The sequence below is a fragment of the Tachypleus tridentatus genome, chromosome 6, assembly GCF_004210375.1.
Source record: "Tachypleus tridentatus isolate NWPU-2018 chromosome 6, ASM421037v1, whole genome shotgun sequence".
Lineage (NCBI taxonomy): Eukaryota > Metazoa > Arthropoda > Merostomata > Xiphosura > Limulidae > Tachypleus > Tachypleus tridentatus.
Window position 1 is genome coordinate 3,897,025 of NC_134830.1, and position 22,072 is coordinate 3,919,096.

A 22,072-nucleotide genomic window follows, 5' to 3' on the forward strand; every position below is an offset into this window, starting at 1 on the left:
ACAATAGCTTCAACTCAGAGACAGAGATTTCAACTATTTCTATACTGAAACACAAACTATGTAGGCATACCTTACAATAGCTTCAACTCAGAGACAGAGATGTTCAGCTATTTCTATACTGAAACACAAACTATGTAAACATACCTTACAATAGCTTCAGCTCAGAGACAGAGATGTTCAACTATTTCTATACTGAAACACAAACTATGTAAACATACCTTACAATAGCTTCAACTCAGAGACAGAGATGTTCAACTATTTCTATACTGAAACACAAACTATGTAAACATACCTTACAATGGCTTCAACTCAGAGACAGAGATGTTCAACTATTTCTATACTGAAACACAAACTATGTAAACATACCTTACAATGGCTTCAACTCAGAGACAGAGATGTTCAACTATTTCTATACTGAAACACAAACTATGTAAACATACCTTACAATAGCTTCAACTCAGAGACAGAGATGTTCAACTATTTCTATACTGAAACACAAACTATGTAAACATACCTTACAATAGCTTCAACTCAGAGACAGAGATGTTCAACTATTTCTATACTGAAACACAAACTATGTAAACATACCTTACAATAGCTTCAACTCAGAGACAGAGATGTTCAACTATTTCTATACTGAAACACAAACTATGTAAACATACCTTACAATAGCTTCAACTCAGAGACAGAGATTTCAACTATTTCTATACTGAAACACAAACTATGTAAACATACCTTACAATAGCTTCAACTCAGAGACAGAGATGTTCAACTATTTCTATACTGAAACACAAACTATGTAAACATACCTTACAATAGCTTCAACTCAGAGACAGGGATTTCAACTATTTCTATACTGAAACACAAACTATGTAAACATACCTTACAATAGCTTCAAGCTCAGGACAGAGATTTCAACTATTTCTATACTGAAACACAAACTATGTAAACATACCTTACAATAGCTTCAACTCAGGACAGAGATGTTCAACTATTTCTATACTGAAACACAAACTATGTAAACATACCTTACAATAGCTTTAACTCAGAGACAGAGATTTCAAGCTATTTCTATACTGAAACACAAACTATGTAAACATACCTTACAATAGCTTCAACTCAGAGACAGAGTTTCAACTATTTCTATACTGAAGCACAAACTATGTAAACATACCTTACAATAGCTTCAACTCAGAGACAGAGATGTTCAACTATTTCTATGCTGAAACACAAACTATGTAAACATACCTTACAATAGCTTCAACTCAGAGACAGAGATTTCAACTATTTCTATACTGAAACACAAACTATGTAAACATACCTTACAATAGCTTCAACTCAGAGACAGAGATTTCAACTATTTCTATACTGAAACACAAACTATGTAAACATACCTTACAATAGCTTCAACTCAGAGACAGAGATGTTCAACTATTTCTATACTGAAACACAAACTATGTAAACATACCTTACAATAGCTTCAAGCTCAGAGACAGAGATTTCAACTATTTCTATGCTGAAACACAAACTATGTAAACATACCTTACAATAGCTTCAACTCAGAGACAGAGATGTTCAACTATTTCTATGCTGAAACACAAACTATGTAAACATACCTTACAATAGCTTCAACTCAGAGACAGAGATTTCAACTATTTCTATGCTGAAAGCACAAACTATGTAAACATGCCTTACAATGGCTTCAACTCAGGACAGAGATGTTCAACTATTTCTATACTGAAACACAAACTATGTAAACATACCTTACAATAGCTTCAACTCAGAGACAGAGATTTCAACTATTTCTATACTGAAACACAAACTATGTAAACATACCTTACAATAGCTTCAACTCAGAGACAGAGATTTCAACTATTTCTATACTGAAACACAAACTATGTAAACATACCTTACAATAGCTTCAACTCAGAGACAGAGATGTTCAACTATTTCTATACTGAAACACAAACTATGTAAACATGCCTTACAATAGCTTCAGCTCAGAGACAGAGATTTCAACTATTTCTATGCTACTGAAACACAAACTATGTAAACATGCCTTACAATAGCTTCAAGCTCAGAGACAGAGATGTTCAACTATTTCTATACTGAAACACAAACTATGTAAACATACCTTACAATAGCTTCAACTCAGAGACAGAGATTTCAACTATTTCTATACTGAAACACAAACTATGTAAACATACCTTACAATAGCTTCAACTCAGAGACAGAGATGTTCAACTATTTCTATACTGAAACACAAACTATGTAAACATACCTTACAATAGCTTCAATTTTCTTCTTGTATTTCTGGTCTATTTCATTTCTGTACTCTGGCCTCATAAGCATAGCAGCAAAACCAAATGAAGATTTTTTCAACCCTGCTCGATGGCATTCTATGACCGTTGATGTTAATATTGGAACAACATCTACAATAAATTATAGTTAAATATATAGAACACTATGACAGCCAATGTTAATACATGAGCAACATCCACAATAAATTATAGTTAAATATATGGCACAACACAACTTTACTGATTCATTCATACTAGATAACAGTTCAACACAACTTGAATGATTCATTCATACTAGATAACAGTTCAACAACACAACTTCACTGATTCATTCATACCAGATAACAGTTCAACAACACAACTTTACTGATTCATTCATACTAGCTAACAGTTCAACACAACTTTACTAATTCATTCATACCAGATAACAGTTCAACACAACTCGAATGATTCATTCATACCAGATAAAAGTTCAACAACACAACTTTACTGATTCATTCATACCAGAAAACAGTTCAACAACACAAATTTACTGATTCATTCATACCAGATAACAGTTCAACAACACAACTTTACTGATTCATTCATACTCGATAACAGTTCAACAACACAACTTCACTGATTCATTCATACCAGATAACAGTTCAACAACACAACTTTACTGATTCATTCATACCAAATAACAGTTCAACAACACAATTTTACTGATTCATTCACACCAGATAACAGTTCAACAACACAACTTTACTGATTCATTCGTACCAGATAACAGTTCAACAACACAACTTTACTGATTCTTTCATACCAGATAACAATTCAACAACACAACTTTACTGATTCATTCATACCAGATAACAGTTCAACAACACAACTTTACTGATTCATTCATACTAGATAACAGTTCAACACAACTTTACTGATTCATTCATACCAGATAACAGTTCAACACAACTTTACTGATTCATTCATACCAGATAACAGTTCAACTACACAACTTGAATGATTCATTCATACCAGATAACAATTCAACAACACAACTTTACTGTTCATTCGTACCAGATAACAGTTCAACAACACAACTTTACTGAATCATTCATACCAGATAACAGTTCAACAACACAACTTTACTGATTCATTCATACTAGTTTACAGTTCAACACAACTTTACTAATTCATTCATACCAGATAACAGTTCAACAACACAACTTTACTGATTCATTCATACTAGATAACAGTTCAACACAACTTTACTGATTCATTCATACTAGATAACAGTTCAACACAACTTTACTGATTCATTCATACCAGATAACAGTTCAACAACATAACATTACTGTTTCATTCATACCAGATAACAGTTCAACAACACAACTTTACTGATTCATTCATACTAGATAACAGTTCAACAAAACTTTACTGATTCATTCATACCAGATAACAGTTCAACAACACAACTTTACTGATTCATTCATACCAGATAACAGTTCAACACAACTTTACTGATTCATTCATACCAGATAACAGTTCAACAACACAACTTTACTGATTCATTCATACCAGATAACAGTTCAACACAACTTTACTGATTCATTCATACCAGATAACAGTTCAACAACACAACTTTACTGATTCATTCATACCAGATAACAGTTCAACAACACAACTTTACTGATTCATTCATACCAGATAACAGTTCAACAACACAACTTTACTGATTCATTCATACTAGATAACAGTTCAACAACACAACTTTACTGATTCATTCATACCAGATAACAGTTCAACTACACAACTTGAATGATTCATTCATACCAGATAACAGTTCAACAACACAACTTTACTGATTCATTCATACAAGATAACAGTTCAACAACACAACTTTACTGATTCATTCGTTCCAGATAACAGTTCAACAACACATCTTTACTGATTCATTCATACTAGATAACAGTTCAACAACACAACTTTACTGATTCATTCGTACCAGATAACAGTTCAACACAACTTTACTGATTCATTCATACCAGATAACAGTTCAACAACACAACTTTACTGATTCATTCGTACCAGATAACAGTTCAACAACACAACTTTACTGATTCATTCATACCAGATAACAATTCAACAACACAACTTTACTGATTCATTCGTACCAGATAACAGTTCAACAACACAACTTTACTGATTCATTCATACCAGATAACAGTTCAACAACACAACTTTACTGATTCATTCATACTAGATAACAGTTCAACACAACTTTACTGATTCATTCATACCAGATAACAGTTCAACAACACAACTTTACTGATTCATTCATACCAGATAACAGTTCAACACAACTTTACTGATTCATTCATACCAGATAACAGTTCAACTACACAACTTGAATGATTCATTCATACCAGATAACAATTCAACAACACAACTTTATTGATTCATTCGTACCAGATAACAGTTCAACAACACAACTTTACTGATTCATTCATACCAGATAACAGTTCAACAACACAACTTTACTGATTCATTCATACCAGATAACAGTTCAACAACACAACTTTACTGATTCATTCATACTAGATAACAGTTCAACACAACTTTACTGATTCATTCATACCAGATAACAGTTCAACAACACAACTTTACTGATTCATTCATACCAGACAATAGTTCAACAACACAACTTTACTGATTCATTCATACCAGATAACAGTTCAACAACACAACTTTACTGATTCATTCATACCAGATAACAGTTCAACAACACAACTTTACTGATTCATTCATACTAGTTAACAGTTCAACACAACTTTACTAATTCATTCATACCAGATAACAGTTCAACAACACAACTTTACTGATTCATTCATACTTGATAACAGTTCAACACAACTTTACTGATTCATTCATACTAGATAACAGTTCAACACAACTTTACTGATTCATTCATACCAGATAACAGTTCAACAACATAACTTTACTGTTTCATTCATACCAGATAACAGTTCAACAACACAACTTTACTGATTCATTCATACTAGATAACAGTTCAACACAACTTTACTGATTCATTCATACCAGATAACAGTTCAACACAACTTTACTGATTCATTCATACCAGATAACAGTTCAACAACACAACTTTACTGATTCATTCATACCAGATAACAGTTCAACAACACAACTTTACTGATTCATTCATACCAGATAACAGTTCAACAACACAACTTTACTGATTCATTCATACCAGATAACAGTTCAACAACACAACTTTACTGATTCATTCATACCAGATAACAGTTCAACAACACAACTTTACTGATTCATTCATACCAGATAACAGTTCAACACAACTTTACTGATTCATTCATACTAGATAACAGTTCAACACAACTTTACTGATTCATTCATACCAGATAACAGTTCAACAACATAACTTTACTGATTCATTCATACCAGATAACAGTTCAACAACACAACTTTACTGATTCATTCATACTAGATAACAGTTCAACACAACTTTACTGATTCATTCATACCAGATAACAGTTCAACAACACAACTTTACTGATTCATTCATACCAGATAACAGTTCAACAACACAACTTTACTGATTCATTCATACCAGATAACAGTTCAACAACACAACTTTACTGATTCATTCATATCAGATAACAGTTCAACAACACAACTTTACTGATTCATTCATACCAGATAACAGTTCAACAACACAACTTTACTGATTCATTCATACCAGATAACAGTTCAACAACACAACTTTACTGATTCATTCATACTAGATAACAGTTCAACAACACAACTTTACTGATTCATTCATACCAGATAACAGTTCAACAACACAACTTTACTGACTCATTCATACCAGATAACAGTTCAACAACATAACTAATCCATACTCTTCTGGCAATCAATTAAATATTATTTATTTATTTAATATTTAATTTAAATATTTAATATATTATAGAAGAATCTTATTTATCTATAGTTTATATAAATCATTATTCAGCACAGTTCAAACAAAGTCTTTCAATTATAGGTTTGTATTTTAAACTCTATTCTAATAAGAAATTCTATTGAACCATCAAACAAACAAACCAAATCACTAAAAGTCTTCACAATATTTGTTTGTAAGAATAGCTTTTCTCTGACAACATTACATGAAACCACATCATACATGTTTCATGTCTACTGGATGGTTTTAACTTACGAGAAGGGAACTTGCTGATGTTGTTGGCCACTCGTATCAGCATTCTCGCACCTTTCATGTGATCCCCACGTTTGACGTGTATCTAAGAGATTCTGGTTATTTACTTTCAGATCTAAACATTCCACACTAAGCTAGAGCAAACATAAGCCTATTAATTAACACTTTGTAATTAGTTTAGTAAAAATAATTAGTATTTTACAGAAGAACAAAACATGTACATGGATACTGTGAGCATGTTTTTAAAATTACACTAAAATTAAACTGTTTTAGGGTTGGGCTCATGAGTGATGTTTTTCGTATTTGACTTCATGGTCAACAACAACTGAAGATAAGCTACTTAAGAATAATGCATTCCATTATGTTTAAAATGATCGATATTTTGAAGGATTAGTACTAAACATACTGATGTTCATTACCATAAACTAATTAACACAAGTGATAAACATGTTTGACTAAGTCAGAATCTATTCATATGAGCTTGCTTAATATGTTAAAGAGACCAATATTTCAAGGACTTGCAATTATTTCAAAAATTTAACACAGTGTATAGAGGATATGAATTCTAAACAAATTAACAACTGAAGGCACAGTTAGTAAGGTGGTTAGTAATAACTTGTACCTTCACCAAAATGTAGCTGTGTAAGATGGTGAGATTAGTGTACATTTCTGTCGGAATCTTTATCTTCTGTCTCTTTAGCTCTTGGTACATGCTGAACAACACATCATGGGCATTTCTGTAGTTCCCTACAAGATATTATACACTGATGAAAAGAGTTATACAAACACCTTGCTGATGTCCCAGTATAAATGTTGGTTCAACCACAAATGAGTGTATGTATCATAAGATATATACTATCAACATCTTAATTTTACAAAATCAGGTGTAAGTGCAAATGTGTTAGCTATGAATTAACATCTAAAAATTAATTGTACCCTGTTAAACAGTACATCCTTTAACACTTAATTACAAACATAAGGTTTATTTACATTAGAGTAACTGTTCCTAATGTACAGGTGGAGAGGATTACTAGCATGTTTAAACATCATTATTACATGAACATTATACATAAAACATACATGTAAATAAGAGAATGCAGTGGCATAAAACTTAAAACAATCATCACTGTCCCTTTAACTAAATATAAATTAGTTCAAATGAATATATTACTTTTATTTAAAGGTGCTTCAAAAACATATTTGTTTTATTTACAAATGTTTTAAAAACTGTTATGATGTGTGTTTTATTTAGAGACATATCAAAAACCGTTATAGTGTCTGTTATATTTAGAGACATATCAAAAACCGTTATACTGTCTGTTTTATTTAGACATATCAAAACCCGTTATACTGTCTGTTTTATTTAGAGACATATCAAAAACTGTTATACTGTCTGTTTTATTTAAAGACTTATCAAAAACTGTAATACTGTCTGTTTTATTTAGAGACATATCAAAAACCGTTATACTGTCTGTTTTATTTAGAGACATATCAAAAACCGTTATACTGTCTGTTATATTTAGAGACATATCAAAAACCGTTATACTGTCTGTTTTACTTAGACATATCAAAACCCGTTATACTGTTTGCTTTATTTAGAGACATATCAAAAATCGTTATACTGTCTGTTTTATTTAGAGACATATCAAAAACTGTTATACTGTCTGTTTTATTTAGAGACATATTAAAAACCGTTAAACTGTTTGCTTTATTTAGAGACATATCAAAAATCGTTATACTGTCTGTTTTATTTAGAGACATATCAAAAACTGTAATACTGTCTGTTATATTTAGAGACATATCAAAAACTGTTATACTGTCTGTTTTATTTAGAGACATATCAAAAACTGTTATACTGTCTATTTTATTTAGAGACATATCAAAACCTGTTATACTGTCTGTTTTATTTAGAGACATATCAAAAACTGTTATACTGTCTATTTTATTTAAAAACATATCAAAAACTGTTATACTGTCTGTTTTATTTAGAGACATATCAAAAACTGTTTTACTGTCTGTTTTATTTAGAGAGATATCAAAAACTGTTATACTGTCTATTTTATTTAGAGACATCAAAAACTGTTATACTGTCTGTTTTACTTAAAGACATATCAAAAACTGTTATACTGTCTGTTTTATTTAGAGACATATCAAAACCTGTTATACTGTCTCTTTTATTTATAGTTGTTTCAAAAACTGTTAAACTGTCTCTAGGTTGGTTGTTTGGTTAGGGGTTTTATGTCACAAAGTAACTAGACTATTTGTGCCAACATTCAGTAAAAAGTTAAAATTAAAGTAAAATTCTTAAAAGTAAATTAAGGTAAAACAAAACAAAGTTGAATATTTGAAATAAAAACATAAATAACATTAAATCAGATCTAGTCTTCAGTGGTAAGATAAAAACTACAGAAATACAAGTCGTAAAAGACTTTCTGTAACGTAACTGTAATTATTATAACTCGTCAGGAAGACTAACAGGTAAGTACAAAAACCACCGTCAGTCACCTGAAGTTGACTTTTCCAGTCCTGGTGACGAGTTACGTAACATTACTGGCAGTGGTGATAGTGCCAGAGTTCATGTATGGAGCAGGCACAGTGGTGATGGTGCCAGAGGAAGACAGATTTAGCTGCAGTGTCAATGAGCTCGTTCCTGTGAATATCAACATAGCCTGGTATTCAGAAAACTGGATAAAAGTAAGTGTTAAAGAAAAATGGGCCAGTCGGTTTTGAATATCGGCGAAAACAGGGTGTGAAGCTATGTGAAGCAATTCTAGGGCCAGTATAGAAGTAAGTAAGTCAGTATAAATAGTGCAGTTGGAGTACTGCTTAGCTTCTATGTGATCCAGGAAAGAGAAATGGCATACAGTTCAGCAGTGAATACAGAAACTGAAGAGGGGATTCTGCACACAACCATCACACCACAACAAACCATAGCAGAGCGCCTCCATTTCTCTTTATATAGATGGTTCAGAAGACGTTCAGCAAATAGCAGACAGTATTTCCAATCAGGAGTGTCTGCTTTTCTCAGGTGACTTAAAGATAGGTCACATTTGGGGACTGTAATAAGCCATGGTGGGATAGGCTGACCAGTAGATACAGCAATGTTATCCAAGGAGAGACCCAATTCATCCAACTGTGCCTGGATACCAAGGTCAAAAGAAGTAATGGCAGATCTTCTGTTCTGAAAAGCGTAGCCCACCGAGGAAGAAAAACACAACCTTGTGGGATGCTTTGGTAAGGAATGAAGTTTTGAAACATATAGTAAAGACAGTTGCAAACGACAGAGGTGCAAAGAAGGTTCATGAAACTCTATGTATAAGCTCTGAACTGGGGAGGTGCAGAAAGCCACAGTGCAGAGCAAAGGTCCTTGATGATGAATGGGGTCCTGCATCTTTGGGACGAGGTCCTGGCAGAGCCATAGACCAGTGATCAATAAGATCGAATGAGAGAACAATGTATCTTTTAGCATAGAACATTGATCTGTTCCCCAAGTGGTGGAGGAGATGACACAGAGGATGTTCAGTGCTCTTGTACATTTGACCTGTAGCTGCTTGATGTGTGGTATAAAGGTCAGCTTATGGTCAAAGATAAGCCCCAAGAACTTTCTCTTAGGGAAAATGGGTAGCACAACTTTACCAACACGGAGTTCAGAATCGGGATGAATACCCGTTGGAGGCAAAAGTGCAAACAAATGGTTTTAGAGAGAGAAGGTAAAGCCATTTGCTGTGGTCTATTTTAGTAAACAATTGAGGGCAGCCTGTAGTTCCCTCTCAATATACCTCATGTTTGACAACTGACATGAGATGTGAAAGTCGTCGACATAGAGCCCAATTGCAACAGTAAGAGGGAGTTGTTTAGTGATGGCATTAATCTTTATATTGAAAAGAGTGACACTAAAAACACAGCCATGAGGTACTCCAAGTTCCTATAAAAAAGAATGGGAAAGTGTCGAACCCACACAAACTTGGAATTGCCTGTCCATTAAAAATTTTTTTATAAAATGGGCAAATACCCACGTAACCCATATAAATGGAGGTCTCGCAAAATGCCATACCTCCATGTTGTATCATAAGCCTCCTCAATGTCAAAGAATAGTGATACAAAATGTTGTCGTTTTAGAAAGGCTTCTCTAATGGATGTTTCCAGTTGAATCAGGTGGTTCATGGCGGAGTGCAGTAGCAGAACCTACAATGAGTGGGCAAGAGGAGGTTGTTTCATTTGAGGAATCAAATAAGACGAGCATTAACCATCCTCTCTATGGGGTTACAGACAGCTCGTCAAAGCAATTGGATGGTAGTTTGAAGGAATCTTGGGATCCTTCCCAGACTAGGAGAAAGGTTGGACAATAGCCTGGTGCCAGGCATCAGGAAAAACATTCTCCTGCCAGATCCAGTTAAAAACAATCAGAAGAATAGTAAAAGAAGAAGGAGATAGATGACACAGAATTTCATAGTGTACATTACTAGGTCTGACCAATGTATTGCCAGACTGATGAAAGGCCAGTTTGAGTTCCACCAGTGTAAGAGGACAATTATAGTCACAGAGACTATCAGCTCGAAAAGAAAGTAGTAATTGCTCTGCCCAAGTTTTGATGGCTGAAAAGATGGAGGATGAAGCAGAAGTGCTAGATACCTGGCAAAAGCTTTCACCTAGAGTATTGGAGATGCTCTGTGTATCAGCTAATTCTTGGCCATCAGAGTGCAAGATTGAGAGGGGCACAGAATTATATTGCCCACTGACCTTTTGAATCTTGTCCTACATGACTTTGGAGTTGGTGGTAGAAGATATGTTTGTTGTGAACTTAATCCAAGAGTCCTTCTGGCTTTGACGTATTACCCACTAAGCATGTGCAGGCATGCTGGAAAATGATGTGGTGCGAGAGTGTAGGATACCTATAAAAGGTACCCCAGGCTCATTTTTGAGTCTTTCGTGCCATGTGACAGGCAGGATTCCACCACGGATGAGGATATCATGAAAAAATGTGTCCAGGTTTTAGGAATACACTGAGCAGCTGCCTGTATAACACAATCAGTTGCTGCTGCCACACAGTCATCTATTGATGGCTTACAGATGATGGCAGGATCAAGTTCTGCAAGAGCAGTGAAAGAGGGCTAGTTTGCTTGATCCAGCTTCCACAGGTCACGGGTCAGGTGGCACTGACCATGGCCAGTCTCTCTCAAAAGTATAGGAAAATGATCACTGCCTCATGGATTATTGTCAGCTCTCTATGAAAAGTGTGAGAATAATGAAGTAAATAATCAATAGCAGTAAAGGACTGACTAGATGCATGAAAATAAGTAGAAGAACCAGTGTTGAAAAGAGAAAGGTTGTGATCAGAGAGCATATGCTCTACGGAGCAATCCCACCCACCAATATCAGCACTTCCCCAGAGAGGATGATGTCCATTAAAGTCCCCCAGGATTAAAAATGGAGACAGCAACTGTTCAATGAGAACATCAAAGTCTGATTGATCATAGGTCTCTCCAGACAATAGGTAGAGAACAAACAGTGATGGTACGACCCAAGGAAAGACAGATGGCTATGGCCTCCAAGGGTGTGTTGAGTTGCAAAGAAAGGGTGGGTACATGCTGATCAACCAACAGTGCCACCCCTCCATGCACTTGTTCATCACACAGCCTGTCATTTCTGTATAAAGAAAACTGCTAAAAGGTGACTGTATTGGCAGGTTTCAGAAATGTTTCCTGTACGGAAAGACAAACAGGATAGTGGGAAGCAATCAGTGTTTTGATGACATCCAGATTAGAACGTAAACCTCAACAGTTCCATTGTATCAAGGTGGCCATTTTTATTTACATGTAGGCGAAATGGGTGGAGAACCCTTCTGTTTACAACCACGTCTTTTTTCCTTACTGTCCTTATTTGAGGGAGGTCTACTGACCTCCATGGATCCTACCCTGTGTTGATTGGGCAGGTCTTTGTTGTTGAAAGGAGATTCCAGTGACTGAGAACGTGAATGAATGATTGTTTTGCATCTTGGGGTGGGAGAAGAAAATGTGTCTGAGGAAATACCTGTACCTGGAACCAAAGGAAGTGGATCTTTGGGTTTGTTGGAATGTATGTAAGCGACAGAGAAGGGTGTTGAAGTTCATTCATGGAGGTTAAAAGACTGTTCATTTGTTATGAGAAAGATTCTTTTGGAGGCACAGAGATATCTGTCTGCACTTCCACTGTAGTAGTGGAATGAAGTGCAGCAGCATACATCCGAGATGAAGTGGTGGACAGCAACTTTTGAGTCTCAGGATAAGTAATGTTATGAATTGTTTTCAAACACTGGACCTCTTTACTTCAAACATTTAGGGCAAGAACGAAAGTAGGATGGGTGAGAGCCATTGCAACTGCCGTAATGAGAGTCAATTTCACACTCATAGGCATCATGGTCCTACAACTGAAATGAGCACATGTCAAGGAACCACAACATGATGTCTTTGAGTGACCGAAACGCTAACACTGGAAACATCTGAAAGGGTTTGGAATGTATGGTTGTACCTCACAATGAAGATAATCTGTCTTGATGGTGGCAGGTGGACATGGTGATGTAAATGTCAGAATGAGAACATTGGTCGGTATCACAATTCCATCTTTGTGGGTGGAGATACACCTCACTGCAAAAACTCCTTGGGTGGAGAAACCAGGGAGAATCTCTGAATCAGGAATGTTCTTCAAATTCCTTTCAACAATAACTCCTCATGATGAATTCAAAGTAGCATGAGGCATAACCTCAATAGTATATCCCCAATCGCCTTTGAATGCAAGAGTAATTCATTATGTTGAGATGTGGATGTTTCCACCAATATGTCACCAGAGTGAAGCATCTTTACTGACTTTGGAGAGCCAGTAAATCCTTCTAGTCCCTTCTGAATAAAAAGGGAGACATTCTGTCCTAACGGTTTGTTTGAAAGAGAATGTAGTATACAAAAATGAGGTACAGGTGTTACAGATGTTGAAGATTGCTGCTCAGAATCTTCAAGATGTGGTCATTTACCTCTGGACAGTTTCTCACTATTTTATTTAAGTTTTTATTTGGGGGATCTATAATAAAGAAAGAATTTTTCTGTGCCCACTGACCACACCAATCATGGAGCCCTGTGAGGGGATGCACTACAATGCCAAACAAGGACACTGTAGTAACGCCAGAGTTTGGTGAGCACTATACCCAAACACCGACATCAGATGCAATGTCCACAATACCCATTGAGAACATCCAACACTGATACTTGTTTGACCCTAGCCCAAGTGGACCAGCCAATTGGCCCCTGGGGGCCACCCCAAAGTTTCCTGTGTATAGGAATCCAAGGCCAAAGTGGTGTGATAGGGTTGGACCCCTCAACTACTAGGATTCTCTCCTCCCCTTCATGGGCAACTACGCATGGCAAACATGTGGGTGGATGTTTAAATCTCAGAGGAAGTAAACTGAAAGAATATAACTTTCCATAGGAAGCCACCTCATCACATACAGAAATCCACACGGAGGGGTATAACTGCCTGTTTTATTTAGAGATGTTTCAAAACTCCTTTACTATCTGTTATAATTGACAACTCTTAAATCAAGAGTTATTTATATATAAAAACACTAACATCAAATATATCCTATTTAACAAACCACAAGAGTCTTAACTCACCAGCATTCTGTTCTTCTCTAGCAATGACAGTGGCAGTTTTTGCAGCTTCCTTGAACTGTCGAAGAGCCATGTAGAGTCTGAATAGGTACTTAAAGTCCTAAAATATTTTAATTTAACATCTCATCAAAAACTAATTTGTGTAATCTTTTTATTCAGTTGTGAATTATGTACAAAAATACATTCAAAACAACTTAACATAGCTTAGGACATTCACATGACAATCAGGACACCCAATTCAATATATACTTTTGTACTTATAAAGACTAGAGTACTAGTGTAGTCTTTTTATTCAGTTGTGAATTATGTACATAAATACATTCAAGACAATTTAACATAACTTAGAACATTCACATGACTATCAGGACATCCAATTCAATATATACTTTTGTACTTATAAAGACTAGAGTACTAGTGTAGTCTTTTTATTCAGTTGTGGATTATCTACATAAATACATTCAAGACAATTTAACATAACTTAGAACATTCACATGACGATCAGGACATCCAATTCAATATATACTTGATGTTAGATTAAAAACAAAATCCCAACAGCATCTCTTCAAGTTCATTCAGCTTAGGAACATTAGGTTAGTTTTATATACATACATTAAGTTGATAATTAAAGCCACATCATTAAAGTACACATAAAAAAAAATAAATACTGTAAAGAAAAGTAATAATAAATAAATAATATGGAAACACTAGCTTGAAGTTTAAACTATTGTTGTTAATAAATAATATGGAAACACTAGCTTGTTGTTTAAACTATTGTTGTTAATAAATAATATGGAAACACTAGCTTGAAGTATACACTATTGTTGTTAATAAATAATATGGAAACACTAGCTTGAAGTTTAAACTATTGTTGTTAATAAATAATATGGAAACAGTAGCTTGTTGTTTAAACTATTGTTGTTAATAAATAATATGGAAACACTAGCTTGAAGTTTAAACTATTGTTGTTAATAAATAATATGGAAACACTAGCTTGTTGTTTAAACTATTGTTGTTAATAAATAATATGGAAACACTAGCTTGTTGTTTAAACTATTGTTGTTAATAAATAGTATGGAAACAGTAGCTTGTTGTTTAAACTATTGTTGTTAATAAATAGTATGGAAACAGTAGCTTGTTGTTTAAACTATTGTTGTTAATAAATAATATGGAAACACTAGCTTGTTGTTTAAACTATTGTTGTTAATAAATAATATGGACACACTAGCTTGTTGTTTAAACTATTGTTGTTAATAAATAATATGGAAACACTAGCTTGTTGTTTAAACTATTGTTGTTAATAAATAATATGGAAACACTAGCTTGTTGTTTAAACTATTGTTGTTAATAAATAATATGGAAACACTAGCTTGTTGTTTAAACTATTGTTGTTAATAAATAATATGGAAACACTAGCTTGTTGTTTAAACTATTGTTGTTAATAAATAATATGGAAACACTAGCTTGTTGTTTAAACTATTGTTGTTAATAAAAAATATGGAAACACTAGCTTGTTGTTTAAACTATTGTTGTTAATAAATAATATGGAAACACTAGCTTGTTGTTTAAACTATTGTTGTTAATAAATAATATGGACACACTAGCTTGTTGTTTAAACTATTGTTGCTAATAAATAATATGGAAACACTAGCTTGAAGTATACACTATTGTTGTTAATAAATAATATGGAAACACTAGCTTGAAGTTTAAACTATTGTTGTTAATAAATAATATGGAAACAGTAGCTTGTTGTTTAAACTATTGTTGTTAATAAATAATATGGAAACACTAGCTTGAAGTTTAAACTATTGTTGTTAATAAATAATATGGAAACACTAGCTTGTTGTTTAAACTATTGTTGTTAATAAATAATATGGAAACACTAGCTTGTTGTTTAAACTATTGTTGTTAATAAATAATATGGAAACAGTAGCTTGTTGTTTAAACTATTGTTGTTAATAAATAATATGGAAACACTAGCTTGTTGTTTAAACTATTGTTGTTAATAAATAATATGGAAACACTAGCTTGTTGTTTAAACTATTGTTGTTAATAAATAATATGGAAACACTAGCTTGTTGTTTAAACTATTGTTGTTAATAAATAATATGGAAACACTAGCTTGTTGTTTAAACTATTGTTGTTAATAAATAATATGGAAACACTAGCTTGTTGTTTAAACTATTGTTGTTAATAAATAATATGGAAACACTAGCTTGTTGTTTAAACTATTGTTGTTAATAAATAATATGGAAACACTAGCTTGTTGTTTAAACTATTGTTGTTAATAAATAATATGGAAACACTAGCTTGTTGTTTAAACTATTGTTGTTAATAAAAAATATGGAAACACTAGCTTGTTGTTTAAACTATTGTTGTTAATAAATAATATGGAAACACTAGCTTGTTGTTTAAACTATTGTTGTTAATAAATAATATGGACACACTAGCTTGTTGTTTAAACTATTGTTGTTAATAAATAATATGGAAACACTAGCTTGTTGTTTAAACTATTGTTGTTAATAAATAATATGGAAACACTAGCTTGTTGTTTAAACTATTGTTGTTAATAAATAATATGGAAACACTAGCTTGTTGTTTAAACTATTGTTGTTAATAAATAATATGGAAACACTAGCTTGTTGTTTAAACTATTGTTGTTAATAAATAATATGGAAACACTAGCTTGTTGTTTAAACTATTGTTGTTAATAAATAATATGGAAACACTAGCTTGTTGTTTAAACTATTGTTGTTAATAAATAATATGGAAACACTAGCTTGTTGTTTAAACTATTGTTGTTAATAAATAATATGGAAACACTAGCTTGTTGTTTAAACTATTGTTGTTAATAAATAATATGGAAACACTAGCTTGTTGTTTAAACTATTGTTGTTAATAAATAATATGGAAACACTAGCTTGTTGTTTAAACTATTGTTGTTAATAAATAATATGGAAACACTAGCTTGTTGTTTAAACTATTGTTGTTAATAAATAATATGTTGAAACACTAGCTTGTTGTTTAAACTATTGTTGTTAATAAATAATATGGAAACACTAGCTTGATGTTTAAACTATTGTTGTTAATAAATAATATGGAAACACTAGCTTGTTGTTTAAACCATTGTTGTTAATAAATAATATGGAAACACTAGCTTGTTGTTTAAACTATTGTTGTTAATAAATAATATGGAAACACTAGCTTGTTGTTTAAACTATTGTTGTTAATAAATAATATGGAAACACTAGCTTGTTGTTTAAACTATTGTTGCTAATAAATAATATGGAAACACTAGCTTGTTGTTTAAACTATTGTTGCTAATAAATAATATGGAAACACTAGCTTGTTGTTTAAACTATTGTTGTTAATAAATAATATGGAAACACTAGCTTGTTGTTTAAACTATTGTTGTTAATAAATAATATGGAAACACTAGCTTGTTGTTTAAACTATTGTTGTTAATAAATAATATGGAAACACTAGCTTGTTGTTTAAACTATTGTTGTTAATAAATAATATGGAAACACTAGCTTGTTGTTTAAACTATTGTTGTTAATAAATAATATGGAAACACTAGCTTGATGTTTAAACTATTGTTGTTAATAAATAATATGGAAACACTAGCTTGTTGTTTAAACTATTGTTGTTAATAAATAATATGGAAACACTAGCTTGTTGTTTAAACTATTGTTGTTAATAAATAATATGGAAACACTAGCTTGTTGTTTAAACTATTGTTGTTAATAAATAATATGGAAACACTAGCTTGTTGTTTAAACTATTGTTGTTAATAAATAATATGGAAACACTAGCTCGTTGTTTAAACTATTGTTGTTAATAAATAATATGGAAACACTAGCTTGTTGTTTAAACTATTGTTGTTAATAAATAATATGGAAACACTAGCTTGTTGTTTAAACTATTGTTGTTAATAAATAATATGGAAACACTAGCTTGTTGTTTAAACTATTGTTGTTAATAAATAATATGGAAACACTAGCTCGTTGTTTAAACTATTGTTGTTGAAGATGCTGGTTTGAAATTTAAACCTGGAACAATGTATTCATGTTCTTATTTCTTCTCTATTGTGTGTTTTGACCAAAGAAAACTTATTTCAGTGAAAATAAAAAAAATATTTTCTTACTTTTACTTAAGCATGAATTAAAGTATTATTTTTGTATTGGTTTTTATAAATTGTTAAGCCCTATTTTACAGCTTTTACTTCGAACAAGTTTTTATAAGATTTTTATATAAAAAAATTAAGTTTTATCTAAGTTGAAGTCACAAAAACTAGCTTCAAAGACAAGTTGTATTTTGTTTCCAGTTTGTAGTGCATGAATGCATATCATTTCTACACATATTAACAAGGTAAGACTATGTAATTAAAACAAACGTTACTTTAGGAACTCCGTCTGTCTCTCCCATAAGGTACTCAATAACCTGACGAGTCACTTGTTCATCATTTGCTGCTCCAACGGCTTGAATAGCTATCTGAATGGCCTGACTGCTGTCACTTCCACTCACTTTGAGAAGATGTTTCACAGCCTAATGAGTGAAAGTTGTTTTACATAACAAACAGGTTTGAGACTTTAGGTAATATCTACTGTTATATTTTCAACCAGTTTTCCTTTCTAATTTACCACAACAACACTCTTCAAACATCAAGTACCTCTAATTACCTCTATACAAACACACATTCACAAAAACAGATTTTTGAAAGAAAAACAAAATACAATCTTGAAACTAGCATATAAGCTTTAAATAAAAAATATCCTAGGACTTGAAATTGGAAGAAAAGAATTTCAAATAATAAGTCTAAAGACCATATTAAAAATTATTAAATAAAAAATCATCTCCTCACAAACAGGAAATTATGTGCAATTTTGAAAGAAGCTGAAAAAGAAAACATTAAGAAAAGTGTAGTGTTTGTTAAAAGTCTCTCACTCCTGAGTCAGTCCAAGGGACTGACTTTATAACCATTTTGTGGTTGTTATGGTTTTGATTCAGTAAGTATATCTTCATGAAATTTTACAGATTATTAATATATATTACATGAATTTTTTACACACAAATACCAGATTTCTTTCGTGTTTGGAATGCTAACTATGCAATATGCAAAGTAATTTTTATTTTAAGATTAAAAACACTTTTATGCATTAGGAAATTGTCAAATTTCACATGAATAATCTTTATAATCTCCATTTCAGAAAAAGTTTATAATTTATCTGTTATTTTCCTTAGTGTAACTCTGTGGGGTTGATTTGACTGACCTCATAACCACCATAAAAAATTAAGAAATATTTTATATAAATTATGATTTTCTCATATTAGAATTACCATAACTTAATTATAACATGAAAACACATGTTTACACTAAATAACTTAAATCTCATAACTTTATACATTTATGTGTTTATTATTTTTATTGTATTGATTTTTGAGCCACTGCTGACTATCATTACAATGGCGTAACCTGCGATGCACTCACATCACTGTACTCAAGAATGTAAAACTGGTCTTTACTTAAAGTGACCTGTCTTGGCTGCATTTTAGTAATATTTTGTGAAATACGTTCACACTTCAGTTATAACACATTTTATATGCATTTAGATTATAGATATTTATCAATAAGTTATTAAAATTATTTTTCTTAAAACATATAACAGTAAATAAAGAAGTAAAGCAAACAATTATATCTCTTTTTTAGTTACAATCTTTGTACTTGTTTGCTGCTTGTCAAAGGTTCCTAAGCCTATTCAAATTTTGCATGTGAAGAATGTAAAAAAAAATAATTTTTTTAGGTTTTATATATACATTTGAAATAACCTAATAATCATAAATTACTATACTGATACCACAGAATTACACTATAATTTATCAGAGCCGTATGTGGATCTACAGAAATATATTTCTCAGCATAATGAATCTAGCATGTAAAGAAATAAGTTCCCATGTAAATACTTTACACAAGCTGAGAAACCCAATAAGGGTTATTCTGAGAATTTCCAAAATTGGAAGAGCCAGGAAGGTCCACCTTGGTTGATTCAATAAATATATTATCTCAGACAATAGAAAAGATGGGAAGTTCTTATCTTATATTCTTGTTTGTCCACAACAGCAATTTGAGTATCTAATTTGTAAGAAACTATAGATCTTGTATTTTGACATTACAAACATCTAATCTGAACCAAAATAACATTCAACAAACCTTGTGACACACAAAGAAATTTATGTTTAGGATTGTTTTTAATATTTACTTATAACTTAAGAAATTAAACAATATATACTATAAAGATGTTAATTACAATTTACAAGGTGATACAAAGCTTACTGACAAACATCCAGTACTTCAAGAACATTTGAAATGGGAGTTTACAAATTCAATGATATGGTCTTTGACCTGTGAATACAGGAAGAACCATCTGGTTAGACTACACATATCAGCTTCATTATATGATCAGTCCTAAAGTTAAATATTCACAGGCTTGGCAGTAAGTCTATAGGTTTACAATGTTAAAAATTAGGTTTTAATACCTGTAGTGGTTAGAGCACAATGAAATGTGTAAATACGCTTAACAACAACCAGACCAAAACTTAGAATTAAATGTACACAACTGAAAGAGTATAGAAACATTTATAACACAAATATGAGGATGTTTATAACACAAATATGAGGTTGTGAAGACTAAAGACACATTTATAACATGAATATGAGGTCGTAAAGACTAAAGACACATTTATAACACAAATATGAGGTTGTGAAGACTAAAGACACATTTATAACATGAATATGAGGTTGTGAAGACTAAAGACACATTTATAACATGAATATGAGGTTGTGAAGACTAGAGACAAAAATTATAACACAAATATGAGGTTGTAAAGACTAAATAAATATTTATAACACAAATATGAGGTTGTAAAGACTACAGAAATATTTATAACACAAATATGAGGTTTTATAGACTACAGAAATATTTATAACACAAATATGAGGTTTTATAGACTACAGAAATATTTATAACACAAATATGAGGTTTTAAAGACTACAGAAATATTTATAACACAAATATGAGGTTGTAAAGACTACAGAAATATTTATAACACAAATATGAGGTTTTATAGACTACAGAAATATTTATAACACAAATATGAGGTTTTATAGACTACAGAAATATTTATAACACAAATATGAGGTTGTAAAGACTACAGAAATATTTATAACACAAATATGAGGTTTTATAGACTACAGAAATATTTATAACACAAATATGAGGTTTTATAGACTACAGAAATATTTATAACACAAATATGAGGTTTATAGACTACAGAAATATTTATAACACAAATATGAGGTTTTATAGACTACAGAAATATTTATAACACAAATATGAGGTTTATAGACTACAGAAATATTTATAACACAAATATGAGGTTTTATAGACTACAGAAATATTTATAACACAAATATGAGGTTTTATAGACTACAGAAATATTTATAACACAAATATGAGGTTTTATAGACTACAGAAATATTTATAACATGAATATGATGTTGTTAAGACTACAGAAATATTTATAACACAAATATGAGGTTGTAAAGACTACAGAAATATTTATAACACAAATATGAGGTTTTATAGACTACAGAAATATTTATAACACAAATATGAGGTTTTATAGACTACAGAAATATTTATAACACAAATATGAGGTTTTAAAGACTACAGAAATATTTATAACACAAATATGAGGTTGTAAAGACTACAGAAATATTTATAACACAAATATGAGGTTGTAAAGACTACAGAAATATTTATAACACAAATATGAGGTTTATAGACTACAGAAATATTTATAACGTGAATATGATGTTGTTAAGACTACAGAAATATTTATAACACAAATAT

The 22,072-nt window shown here is 31.8% G+C and overlaps 1 protein-coding gene across 1 annotated transcript in view; it reads right to left on the bottom strand.

Moving 5' to 3' along the window:
• LOC143254576 (WD repeat-containing protein 19-like) overlaps positions 1 to 22,072 on the bottom strand; it is a 48,297-nt gene that overhangs the window by 12,423 nt on the left and 13,802 nt on the right. Inside the window, 5 exon segments of the mRNA XM_076509734.1 lie at positions 2,282 to 2,432; positions 6,529 to 6,610; positions 7,148 to 7,272; positions 14,166 to 14,262; positions 18,561 to 18,707. Coding sequence (XP_076365849.1) covers positions 2,282 to 2,432; positions 6,529 to 6,610; positions 7,148 to 7,272; positions 14,166 to 14,262; positions 18,561 to 18,707 — 602 coding nt within the window.